General features: G+C 40.6%; 1 protein-coding gene across 4 annotated transcripts in view; it reads left to right on the top strand.

The window, feature by feature from the left end:
• Positions 1–13964, top strand: part of GSAP (gamma-secretase activating protein) — a 99446-nt gene that overhangs the window by 55935 nt on the left and 29547 nt on the right. For all 4 annotated transcript variants that reach the window (XM_064289904.1, XM_064289902.1, XM_064289903.1 and 1 more), the window contains 5 exons: positions 4483–4575; positions 4700–4917; positions 7452–7521; positions 8183–8265; positions 11634–11687. In XM_064289904.1, coding sequence (XP_064145974.1) covers positions 4483–4575; positions 4700–4917; positions 7452–7521; positions 8183–8265; positions 11634–11687 — 518 coding nt within the window. The remainder of the gene's footprint in view (positions 1–4482; positions 4576–4699; positions 4918–7451; positions 7522–8182; positions 8266–11633; positions 11688–13964) is intronic.

Raw genomic sequence — 13964 nt, 5'->3', positions numbered from 1 at the left:
CTTTTCCTTCCAATACATGCTTTCCTCGACATCTATATCATTTCTTCGCCATGCACTCCATTTTCTCATGCCTCTTTGGGACTTGGACTGTGACGACTCAGTGACCTTTTTGAAGCCTGATGGGAAGCGGTTTGCTCTGGAAAGAAGCTGTCCTCCCCATTAGCCTTTTGGAGGGATCCATTTACCTATTTTTTAGAGAACCTAAGGAACTTAGAGAAACTAAACTGTATTACTTTCCTATTGCTACTGTAACAAGCTGCCACAAATTTAGGATTTAAAACAGTACAAACATATTATAGTTCTGGAGGTGAACTTTCTTATGTTTTTGGTAGTAGTCCTGAAAAGCCACTAGTTAAAATAAAGATGAGGACAGTGATGAGATGTTCCCTAACAGTGTATGAGAAATAATACATCATGTTGTCCCTTGACTCTAGAGAGGACAAGGATCTTTGGGAAATTGTCTATTCATTGTTGCTAATTGCTAAAAGCCTCCAAGTCCCACAGATGATATATGGATCAACTTGAATGAGTGGCTTTTTGTTGAATAAATATGGTAAAGGTAACATGAGCATATTAAGGGAGTCTGTAAAGAAGAAAATAAAGATAGGATTTATTGTACCTCCACACTGAAAACTTCTTTTCCATGTCAATTGAAACGTAGGGCATAAACAATGTGGCATGTGACTAAGTAACAAAACTGTTACTTGCTACATGTGGAATATGGCACAACAGTTAAAGAAGGAAAGCTTCAGGTTAAGAGCACATGATTCTTGGACAGCTTCCTCCATCCTTGTTCCCAGTCCATCTGCTATCATGACAAAGGTTTAGGAAGGCGCAAGGTGAAGGAGCTGGGCAAAGTGAGAATCTAAAATGATAGGAAAGTCCATAGAAAGATTTATATTTTGAACAATACTATTGATGAGGTAAGGAGCCTGGTGGTGCAGTGATTAAGCGCTTGGCTGCTAACTGAAAGGTTGGTGGTTTGAACCTACCAGCCGCTCTGTAGAAGAAAGATGTGGCAGTCTGCTTCCATAAAGATTACAGCCTTGGAAACCCTATGGGCCAGTTCTGCTCTGCTTTATAGGCTCTGTATGAGTTGGAATCGACTCAGGGCAATGGATGAATGGATTGATGAGGTTAGACATTTTATGCTAAGTGGGCCAGTGTATGGCAAATTTTAACCTGATCTCTGAACCTGTGGGAAATTGCCTTAGAGAGGCCTGGTTCCACTGCTTCCTGTGATAAGAGAGATAAATATAAGGTTTCCTGGGTCTGGGACTTGATTCTTATCAGCAATGCTATATCAACATCCCATCGCAAGGATGATGTGGGAAACGCCACTAAAAAAACTTAGCATTTTGCGAGGGCAAAATTATCCTTCCTTTTTTTAACCCATGGGAATGTACTCTTGAAAAGGGCAGGCATGATTTAATCTGTGGTCTTTAGAGCGTGGAGAGGGAAGAAATTCTAGAGATTTGTAAAAATAGTCCTGCTTAAATAAGTTGCCTTTCCTTTTTAAGCACATTTTATTTTATAGGCAAAAAAATTGTACCCAAGATTAAAACTGTTCTAGAGGTAATTTTTATAACAATGTTATTTTTTTGAATGTATGTGTTTCTTGCTATTAATTATGCACAATTTCCCAGAATTGTCACCTTGTTAAAAGGGGCCTATATTGATTGAAAATATTAAAGAATAGTTTTGGAAATTTTCCATGAACCCAAAACACCTCTATATGTGTTTATAAAAAAAAAAAAAAAAAAGCTACCATTTGTTTAATGAATATTATATACCATATGGAGCCCTGGTGGCACAGTGGTTAAGAACTCGGCTACTAACCAAAAGGTCAGCAGTTTGAATCCACCAGCCACACCTTGGAAACCCTATGGGGCAGTTCTACTCTGTCCTATAGGGTTGCTAGGAGTCTGAATCAACTCCATGGTAGCAGGTTTGGTTTGGTTACTGCCCCACAGGGTTTCCAAGGTAGATTTGAACTGCTGACCTTTGGGTTAGCAGCTGAGCTTTTAACCACTGTACCACCAGCACTCCTTGGATTGGTTGTATGTTATATATTTTACTTAAGCTATCTTGATCCTTACAATTCTGCTCAGTGATGTCACCATTTTACAGATAATGAAATTGTGGCTTAAAAGGGCAGAATTGTGCATCAATAGCAAACACGCAAACACGTTCTCTTGTGGTTTTGGAGGTAAGAAGTCTGAAAGGAGTCTTAAGTGGCTACAGTCAAGATGTGGACAGGACTGGTGTCTTCCAGAGGCTCCAGGGAAGAATTCTTTCCTTTCCTCCTCCAGAGTCTAGAGGCTGGCATTTCTCAGTGCCCTACCTCCCTAATCTCTTCCGTCGTCACATGGCCTTCTCCTCTTCTGTAATCAAATCTCCTTCTGACTCTCTCTTCTAATGACATTTGTGATTACACTGGGCCCCCCTGGATAATCCAGGACCATCTTCACATTCGAAGATCCTTTATTTAATCACATCCCTTTTACCAGGTAAATTAACATATTTTCGGATTTCAGGCATTAGGATGTAGACATTTTTGGAGGACCATTTTTAAGCCTACCACAGGCACTATTGACATTTTTGGTGAGATATTAATTCTTTGTGTGAGATTGTTTTACACACTGAGGGATTTAACATCTCTGCAGGCCACCTCATCAAATGCTAGTAGATCCCTCTTACTCCCCCTGCCCCCCACACACCCAAACTCCAATGATTGTGATAACCTAAAACACCCTTTAACATTTCCAAATGTTCCCTCCCCCAGGGACATAGTACCACCCTAGTTAACAGGTGGTAGGACTAGGTATTATTAACCTAGGTCATTTGATACTGAAACCCTTTCCACTCTGCTACACTGTATTGTTATTTGTGTTTTTTCACTTAAGTGTGGGCATAATAATAAGATTATTGGAACCATTTGTGCTAAGCACTTTAACATCACTTAATCCCCAGTTGAATGGACACCATATGTGAATTGCTCAGAGTTTTACATCCTCTTTCTTTTCCTCTCCACAGAACCCTTTCTATGCAAATATTTAGCTTGTGTTTCTTTGTGTCTAGAAAAAGCTGTCTCACGCATAATCTAAATATTTCATCTCTATAAAATTCATTACTATCATGTGTATTTCTCTGTTTTTCTGAGATCCAAGAAGAAGTTATTGGCAAGGGCTACTTTCGCCCTCCCATTCTCCAGGACTTATTTTTACACTGTGTCTCAATCTGGGTACAAAAATATCTACTGTAGGGACCGTGAGGTGTGAATTCTAGACAGCTAGCTAGTAAATTAGCACTTCACAAAGTGTCAGAATGCCTAAGAATTGTCTTGATGAATGTCAATTTGAAGTTTCTCCAAAGAAAAGGATGATGATGATGCTTGAACAAACATGGGGAACTAAATCTAAGACCTCTCTCAAACTGGCAGAAACTATAAAGGAAATTCCCGTTTTAAGCTCTTTTCAGCTTATCAAATGAAAGAATAATTCATGTTGCTTGAAATTTTTTATTCTAGTTTTGTTCTTTCAGAGATACTTTAGATTCGTATAAACCCACAGTTCACTTAGTAACAAAATTACAGGTATAAATTAGATAATCATAGCTAAATATCTGAAAAAAATTAGCCACAGATAGAAAGAAATGAGATCTGGCTAGTAAGAATTTATTTATTTATTGTACTTTAGATGAAGGTTTACAGGACAAACTAGCTTCTTATTAAACAATTAGTACACATATTGTGTTGTGACATTGGTTACCAACCCTACAACATGTGAATATTCTCCCTTCCTGACCTTGGATTCCCTATTACCAGCTTTCCTGTCCCCTCCTGCCTTCTAACCCTTGCCCCTGGGCGAGTGTGCCCCTTTAGTCTCGTTTTGTTTTATGGGCCTGTCTAATCTTTCCCTGAAGGGTGAACCTTGGGAGTGACTTCATTACTGAGGTAAAAGAGTGTCTTGGGGCCATACTCTTGGGGTTTCTCCAGTCTCTGTCAGGCCAGGAAGTCTGGTCTTTTTTTGTGAGTTAGAATTTTGTTCTACACTTACCTCTAGCTCTGTCCAGGACCCTCTATTGTGATCCCTGTCAGAGCAGTCAGTGGTGGTAGCTGGGGACCATCTAGTTTTACTGTTCTCAGTGTGGTGGAGGCCATGGTACATGTGATCCATTAGTCCTTTGGACTGATCTTTCCCTGTGTCTTTGGTTTTCTTCATTCTCCCTTGCTCCAGTTGGGGTGAGACCAGTGGAGCATCTTAGATGGCCACTCACAAGTGGCCAGTAAGAATTTAAACAAAAATAGAAGATGTTAGTTGATTTATAATACTGACAGCAGTCAGCTTGTTATTACATTGGTAAAAACTTTTGGGTTTGTGAGGTCCAAAGAAAACAGAGATAATGTGAAATTCTGGGCTTTATCTGTACCTGGACAGCTCTTCCCATATATCGATGACTTAACATCTTTCTCTTCTACAGACTATTTCGTGGCTGTTTACTTACCTGGTCATTTCTTCCATCTACTTAACATACAACATCCAGACTTGATCTGCCACAGTCTGTTTCTGACAGGTATGGCTGTAGTTTTTCCCCATGGGCATGATCTGTTTGGGTTTATCTTGATTTTAATATTTATATTTGGGTAGGATGGAGTGTTTTATTTTTTTTGCTGATCTCCTTTTTTCTTTTTGGCCAGGAAAAAATGAAATGATTGATATGCTACCTCATAGTCCTTTACAGTCACTGTCAGGGTCCCTGGTACTGGACTGGAGTTCTGGAAAGCTCTATAGAGCACTCCTCAACCAGTCATATTTGTTACAGTTCCTGTGGAACACACCCCTGGACTGTGAGAGGATGGCCGTGCTGCATTGTGTGCTTTCCTGCAGCAGAGAATCACGGTTCCTGGAAGCCCAGGTGGGAACAGAGCTTAAGTTTAAAAATTGGCAAGTAGACAACCCCAAGTGTATTCATTTAGTGGTTGGAAAAAAACAGAAGTTATTTTTATTTGGTGACAATTGAGGTCTATGGTCTCTGTCCTGACTCAAATACATTCTTTTCCTTTTTTGTGGTTCCCTGCCAAATATCAAAGTGTGAAGCCATGTCTGTCCTTTTGAGTGCTCTCTTTTCTGTACTGTGAATAAATATTTAGCAACATCAGTAATATTCCAAAGAAGTGCTCAGTAAATAATGAGTTTCTCAAATATTCTACTTTTTCTCCTGGTCTGCATTCAGTGACTGTCATCAAAAGGACTAAACAGTGGTAGCAGACATTTATTACCTATATTAATACAAATAGCTTACATTCGTACTGCACATAACAGTTTACAAAGTATTACAGATATTCACAATAGCCCTGTGAAGTCAAAGAAACCCTTATCATAGTTGATTGGGACCAACAGGTGGTTGATTAACTGAAAAAAAAAAAAAGACACCTTCAACATTGTATTTTAAACTAGAACACACAAATGTACATTTATTCACCCATCTTTTTATGTAGATGAATGCTCTTTGAGTGTGTGTGCATCAGCTAGTTAGAGTTCAAAACTGTTTTTCTTGCATAAGAGCGCTAGTAATGTGTTATCTCTGACTTCCTCTTACTTTATTTTCATTTTTAAAGAAAACAATAATTTCAAGACCCTTCCAGAGCAATCCGTATATAGGATCTTTCTAAACTCTGGCATTTTTTCCCCAGTCTTTTTAGTTGTCTCATCTACACCTTGTTTTTAAGTAAGATTTTTTAAATACATGCCTTTGTTGAGTCTTTCCAAAGCGTTCAATTTATCTTTTATTGACCCCAAGTAGTCTTTTTACATGTTTATTTTATTTATGTATGGTAATATTTTATTACCTGTTACTCTTGGCCATGGAGTTGATTCCAACCCATAGCAACCCTATAGGACAGAGTAGAACTTCCCTATAGGGTTTCCAAGGAGCAGCTGGTGGATTCGAACAGCTGGCCTTTTGGTTAGCAGCTGTATCATTTAACCACTGCCCCACCAGGGCTCCTAATGCTTTATTAGATTACCTAAATGTGAAAATAAAAACAACTAGCATAAACATGTTTGGGAATTAAAAAAAACAAACCCATTGCTGTCCAATTCATTCTGCCTTATAGCAACCTTATAGGACAGAGTAGAACTGCCCATAGAGTTTCCAAGGAGCACCCAGTGGATTCAAACTTCTGACCTTTTGGTTAACAGCCATAGCTCTTAGCCACTATACCACCAGGGTTTCTGTGTTTGGGGGTAGAAACAGCTTATTGGTAGGGACAGAAATGTGAGGGCCTAGGTCAGTATACCTGAGCCAGGGAATGAGACATTTCATTCCTCTAGCAGGACCAATTTAGAGAGTTGTTGATATAAAAGGGATTATCCCTCTCTTAAGTGAGCCCTGGCAGCACAATGGTTAAGCACTTGGCTGCTAACAGAAAGGTTGGAAGTTGGAATTCACTAGCTGCTCTGAGGGAGAAAAGACCTGGCAATCTGCTGCCGGAAAGATTATAGCCTAGGAAACCCCATGGGGCAGTTCTACTTTGTCCTATATGGTCACACTAGGACTTAAAATTGACTGAATGGCACACAACAACAGCCCCTCCCTTGGAGGGCAGTGCAGTGATGCTCACAAAGGTTTAATGGCGCGAGTGTTCACACTGATGACTGAGCTGGAATTCAAATTCCTGGTCATCTGCATCCAAGCTTAGTAGTTTGGTGTTCTCCAGTATCCTACAATTCTCACTGGTACATTACCGTACAGAGGCCTATCTATGGAAAATAGCACTTATGGCAAGCACTGAAATTGCGCCCCTGAGCAGGGGTATAGCAAAAGCAACAAATGCCCAGGGCCAATCTCTAAGTTCACCCCACCCCTCCAATTTCAGGATGAATTGACATTGATAGCAGCAACCCATCAGAACACCATACCCCCTTGTGTTCTGCTGCCTCAGTCAGGTGCCTTTCATATTTGTGGCATCTTGAAATATCATTCCATGTCTCATCTGGCACCCCCTTAGACTTGCGCCACCCCCCCCCCCCCAGCACACCTCTGTGTCTACAGTGCTTGAGGAAGGACGTTGGGCCCTACCGGTTAATAGGAGCTGCTCAGTGGTGCCCCCCTTCGAGTGGCACCCAGGGCAGGTGCTATGCCTGCCATTCCTTAGATACGCCTCTGGCTACTCTAACAAACAAACATTGGTTGAAGAAGATTTATTTGGGTCCCAGCCAAGGGCATTTATTTAAAAAATGTGTAAAAGAAGACCTCATTATAATACCATTTTACCCCTATAGTCTTGCATTATGTACCTTGAAAATAATGTGGAGGTGGTGTACCCTCAGGTCTTTCCAAAGTATATATAGGATTAAACAGAGTCACATATATTTGTACTTCTTTGGTGGTGGGGATGGTGTGGAGATCTGACTACCAGCAGAATTCTGTCTTCTTACTTTTTAAAGATTATTCAGTGGATTTCTGAGAACATCTCTGCCTGCCGTTCATTTGACCTCATTCAGGAATTTATAATTGGTAGGTGTTGCTGACGTTGTATGTAAAGCTGAATACTTGACCCTTTAGCTCGAGGGAAAGTCATAAATTGATAATGCCTCAATCTGTCCAAATGCTGTTTAGGAGCATTTTTTTTTTTTTTTTTAATTCTGCTGTAGTTTGCAGCTAATTAAATTTTGTTCTCTTGTGGTTTTGTGACAAGCAGTGGCTGTTCAGAGACTGATGATATATATATGAGATGTGTTCCTGATTCTATAACCTTATTAGTGATTTTTTTTTTTTTTTCCAGTTAGATGCAACTTTCTTAGCCCAGTTTGCTGTTGGCTAGTTCTATGTAAAGTAGTGTAATGTCATTTGGGTAGATAAAAGCACCAAATAAATTTTTGAGAAATTATTCTCATCATAAAAATGGCACAATAAGAAGACAGAACCTGAACTTCTTAGTCAGTAGATAAAATCATAATGCTTAACCTTTTGAGGATGAAGGATAAGGCGATGAAAATTTTGGTTGGTTTGCTCATTTTTGTTTTCCTTTCAATTTTCTTTATTTTTTCAGAACATGAATTGTCCTTTGTTAAACATTTTCATAATTTAAGCATTTAGCATTAAGCATGTCTGTTAAACTTACTCTTTTTATTAAGCCATGCCTTTTTTTTTTTTTTCCTTTCAAAAATGTACTCAGCTTCTTCATACTGGAGCATATATCCAGAGACAAGTAATATAGATAAACTTTTGCCATATTCCTCAGTGCACACCTGGAATACAGTAAGTTAACACTTTGAAATATATAAGCAATTAAAATAGATTCATGGTTGTTGGTCAGTTGTAGCACATCCGTGTCACAGTAACCAAGGTTGTGATATAATTTGTGTTGACTTAAAAAGAAGTAAATGGGAATTTGCTGGCAGAAAAAAATAGTGAATCCCAACCTTTGGCTAAAGGTGGATACACACACACACACATATACAAAGGTATGTTGTTACTGTGTGCCATCAAGTCCATTCCGACTCGTAGAGACCCTATAAGACAAAGTAGAACTGCCCCATAGGGTTTCCTATTTTGTAATCTTTATGGGAGCAGATCCCCAGATCTTTTCTCCCATGGAGTCACTGGTGGATTCCAACTGCTGACCTTTTGGTTAGCAGCCTAGCGTTTATTAATCATTGCGCCGCCAGGGCTTCTGGTATAAAAAAAACAAAAACCCAAACTGGTTGCCGTTGAGTGGATTTCTACTCACAGCAAGTCCACAGGACACAGTAGAACTGCCCCATGGGGTTTCCAAGGAGCGGCTGGTGGATTCAAACTGCTGAGCTTTTGCTTAGCAGCTGAGCTCTTAACCACTGCATGACCAGGGGTCCATTTATAGACTTACAAAACAGTAGCATTGAAGGAGAAGGTATAGGACATTTGTTATCCTTCCTTCTACCAGGCAGAACTAACCTATATTGTCTTCAAATGATATGATTAAAATATCAGTTTTATTTTTTTCAGGTTTTTATAAGTGGTGAAAGGCTGAGCCACAGCTGCCACTCTGAGCTGTTCTGCTTACTGAATAGATTTTCCCAGTCTAATAAAGAAAATTTGTAATGCTTCTAAGGCTTCAGGATCAGTAAAGTTAGTAATCTTAAGCAAGCTCACTCATTCAGCCTTTTCTTCCTGTGAGTCCAGACTCCCTCCATTTTAAATTAGGAAGTACGAAGCTCAAACATTATTAACTTTCTCTTGAACGTGGTGCAGTAAACCCTGATTTGTTGGACCAGCAAGTGAAAACCATGTATAAGGCTGCCTCTGAAAAAGCTGCCTCCTCTCCGGTCATGTTTAGGTGTTAGAACTACAGACTTCGTCTTGAGGCAGAAGTTTCTGTCACCCATAGTTTTACAGCAATTAAACATAAAAGAACCACTGTAATGCTAACCAACAAAGTGATGTGATTAAAAACGAACGAACAACAAAAGAAGGTATCTAGAAAGGTAAGTTTAATTTAGGTAACCCAGACATAGAAAAAGACATACTAGGATAAATTGCAGCACTTCTCATTTTGTATTTAGACTATTTCTAAATATAAACCAAAAAACCATCAAGTGGATTTGACTCATTGCAACCCTATAGGACAGAGTAGAACTGCCCTATAGGGTTTCCAAAGCTGTAATTTTTAGGAAGCAGACTGCCACATCTTTCTCCACAGAGCAGCTCGTAGGTTCGAACCTCCAACCTTTCGGCTAGCAGCCCAGTGTTTAACCACTATGCTACCAGGGTGCCTGGATTTCTTAATATAGTCCTTAAAAAAGAAGTATCATGTGTGCTTGAGGCATGACGAAGATAAAGTTAATTTCTAAAATTTTGGTACATACAATAGTAGTGTTTTCTTAAAGGCTCTTTTTTGTCGTCTTTTACTGTTATAGTTAGTGAACTTCCATGAATTATAAGGGAATCATAAGAATACGAGGGGATTATAAGGAAAGACCTGAGCTTATTCCTTCTTCTCCACGCCGCTACTTTTGTCTTTAAGAACAATTGCAACTGTACAGGCAGACGCTGTGGTAGGCAGTTTGCAGGTTAAACCTCCCTAGGGTCAGGAAATGCACATCTCGGCTTCCTTCCCCCACGCCCAAAGTTGTTACTCCGTGGTTAAAACTGCGTCCAGGAGGCAGGGCCGGGTTCACCAGTTTCCAGGGTTGTGTTTGAAGATGGAGCACACGCTAATTGGATGTCCTGTGACAGTGTCACCCTGACAGGCAACGCTGCACTTTGCATTTCTCATGACTTTGTAGGGCAGAGGAGCTTTGTGGACATACACAGAACGACATCAGGAAGTCCTACAATAAGTACAATATAAAAAAACCCGCATCTAAAACCACCGTCTACTGTGCTTATTTTAGGGTTTACGATGTCGCTTTCAACTTCTTGCGGTTAGAGTAGGTTACCTTTAAGGTCTCTTCTAATTCTAAAATTCTATGATTCTGTGCTTATCTTTAGTAATAATGTAAATCACCTACTTTTCCTGTCTCTAATCGGCAACTGTGCTTAATGCTACATCTTTAATGAAATCTTAACCACAATAGAAGGAACTCTGGTGGCGTGGTAGCTAAGCACTCGATTGCTATCTGGAAGGTCAGCGGTTTGAACCCATCAACAGCTCTGCTGGGGAAAGATATGACAGTCTGCTCCTGTGAAGACTGCAGCCTTGGAAACCCTATGGGGCAGTTCTACTCTGTCCTATATGGCCTGTAAGGTTGCTATGAGTTGGAATTGACTTAATGACAAAGGCTTTAGTTTGTTTGGTTTGGTGGGGCAAACAATTAAGCACTCAGCTGCTAACTGAAAGGTTAGCTGTTTGAACCCACCGAGCAGCTCTGCGGAAGAAAGACCTGGTGATCTGCTTCCATAAAGATTATAGCCAAGAAAACCCACAGGGCAGTTCTGCTTTGTTACATGAGGCCTTTATGAGTTGAAATCTTCTCGACAGGACGTAACAACAACAACATCCTTCATTTGAATTTGTTTAAATGATGACAAGTTAACAGAACGTCATCGTTTGGACTTCCTGATATGAACTGCACCCTTTCCCATTTGCCATGGTGAGAGTGCTGCACAGACTCTTTGGGGAGCTCTTATCTCTGAAATTATGGTGGAGGGTGAGGTGCAGAAACATTTTCCACTGAAGTTATATGAGAATCCCATTAACCTTGTTTCCCTTGCACTGAGGCAGAGGCTAACTATAATATATTTAAAGTGAGAGAAAAGAGGAGGGAGGAAGGAATACAAATAATGGAGCATTTTCCTCCTTATTACATTTGATGGTACAAGTGAACCTGCCTCATTTGTTCTTAAATGGAAATGTGTAAAACCTATGCTTTCAGTCTTTTCCTTTGAATCTTGTCAATTATTTTCATCATGACTTTAAGGAATATTTCCTTTCCTGGAGCAGGAGATAGGCTGCATGTGTTCACTGTTATCTCTCTACCCTGAGGTTTATTTAAAGCAGAGGTTAGCAAACTGGAAGCTGCCCTCAGCCAGGGAGAACAGGAATACCATCAGCTTCTGTCTAGGGGAAAACACTTCCTGCAGGCCTGAGCCTGTGGTCGTTGATGCATTTAACAGATTGTGTATGTGTGTGTTTTTCCTAACCATAGGAAATTCCTGGAATAACCCTTGTGACAGAAGAGATCGCATTGCCTCTTATGAAGGTAAGTCACTTACAGTGAGAAACAAAAGCCCAGATGTGCACTGCCTCCTTGCTTGCCTCCACACTCGACCTGACCTCGAGTTAAACTGTGGCCCTGAGTTTTGTCAGGTCCTAAAGGGATTATAAACTGCTGGGGGAGAATGGGAGTAAGGGGTGGGTGAGGGCTGCCTCTCTAGAGAATCCTTCCTAAGTGGGTGAGTAGTCACGAGTGAGTCCCTGGATGGTGTAAACAGTTAATGCGTTTGACTGCTAACCAAAAGGTTGGTGATTCAAGTCTGCCCAGGGTGCCTCAGAAGAAAGGCCTGGCAATCCACTTCTGAAAAATCAGCTATTGAAAACCCTATGGAACACAGTTCTACTCTGACACACACGGGGTTGTCATAAGTCAGAACTGACTCAACAGCAACTCATTTCGTTTTGGTTTTAGTTACTTAGTATGGTATTATGGTCATTTTTAGGAACACTCTTTGAAGAGGGAAGTTTTCTAAAGATATGAGAAAATTACAGGGCTCAACTTAAGCCACAGACTAGTACTTGACACTGCACCTCAAACCAGCCTGTACTGGAATTCTTGTGAATTGTCTTTAGAGGGCCTGGTAGGCATTTTTACTTCATTTGTGCTGTCACTCCCTCGACACACACGTGTGCGCGTGCACAAATACATGTGCACAAATGCACAAACATGCGCGCACACACACAGGCTTCAATCTTAAAGCCATTGAATAACCTGAGTTGGGATTATCTCATTTCCTTCTGGTTCTAACAATAACTTTTTTTTTCTCAAGAAATGCTGTATTGGCTCACTATGTGGTCTCAGCCAAGCTTCTGTGTGCCTTCTTCCTGCCCACTGAGGTATAGCTACTAGTGTCTTTCTGCCGTCTGGTGGTTTCAGAAGAGTGTGAGCACAATAGAGAGAGGTGAGGGGGGTGGGGTGAGTAGCAAAGAATACGTATGTAGTTAAAAACTGGGGAGTATTTTATCATAGGTTCCTTGAAGTTCCTTTGTTGTTTTTGGCGCTGCCTCTTGTTAATTATAGCTTGGTGTGCACTGGGAAATCTCAGCTTCTGGCATCAGGCAACTCACTGTGCTGCTGCCTTTTATTTATGTTCGATTTCTTTGGACATATGAAGGCCAGGCCAAGCCTGGACGCTGGGGAAATCCTGGACATTTGACATCACACTGATGCCTTGGGGGTGAGAGAGGGCAGACCGGGGTGGGGGGCCTAGTGGTTTAGGTTTTGGTCCCAGAAGAGGCTTTTAAAGATAGACTGATAAGCTATATTTCTAGGCAAAAGTGTGGGACCTGGGTGAAGCCCTACTAAAGCAGTAAGGTGAAGGGGATAAACAGTGATTTATTAATAGTTTCAAAGGTTCTTATTAAGAGACTCCAGCCTTTCATTTTATTATTTCTACCTCTACCACTATCACTGCCAAACCCATAATGTATTTAATGGACAAAGAACAAACTAGTGAAGAAGTTTTTAAGGAACATCACCCACAATTCTACAGTTCTTAGGATATCCGCTGTCTTCCCCCTGCACCTGGTTTCCTTTTGGTCTTTGTCATAGTAAGCATATTTTACCTAGCTGTAATAGAGATCTAGAGATATTTTATAAATATTATAAAAATATAATATATCAAGTTGCTGTAATATCAGTCACACTACTACATAGACTTGATAATTATGATTTCTGATCACTGAATAGGATCCCACTGGATGTACTGCTGGGACTGGCCTGGTCTTAGGAGAGGATAGTACTGGGTTTGGTTTGACCAGAATCTCCTCTCCCCACCCTCACCCCATCCTAATCACTCAGCACAGTACCTACTCAGTACCTTCCAGCTCACTGGACACCTGGCCTTGATATCTCTTTTATTTCCCCATCTCTACTTGGATCATACCATTTATTTGAAGCTTCTGCCTTTCCCTTTGACCTACTTCTTCTACCCCAAGTCCCAGCTTAATTATTTTGTGATGGATCTGGTTGCAGTGGCACGTCCTATTCTCTGCTCCTCCCTCCCCAGCCCCAGTTATGTGGGTGTTCTTGCCATGCTTACTTGCTAAAGTTGGCTCTGAATATCCATGACCTGAGTCATAAGTTACCTTTAGAATGTGTGATTGCTGCCAGACTCTTTCCTTGTGGGCTGAGGGACCCCTATTGATGCTGACCACATTTGCTTCCATTCTGCCCTGATAAGGAGTTGGGTAGGTAAGGGCAAAATGAAAGCAGAAACACACTTTTCTCCTGCTCAGTCTGCAAATAATTCTAGTGTGAAGT

Source organism: Loxodonta africana, chromosome 8 (genome assembly GCF_030014295.1).
Source record: "Loxodonta africana isolate mLoxAfr1 chromosome 8, mLoxAfr1.hap2, whole genome shotgun sequence".
In the NCBI taxonomy this organism is placed as follows: Eukaryota; Metazoa; Chordata; class Mammalia; order Proboscidea; family Elephantidae; genus Loxodonta; species Loxodonta africana.
This window is presented reverse-complemented; position numbering and strand designations above follow the sequence as displayed.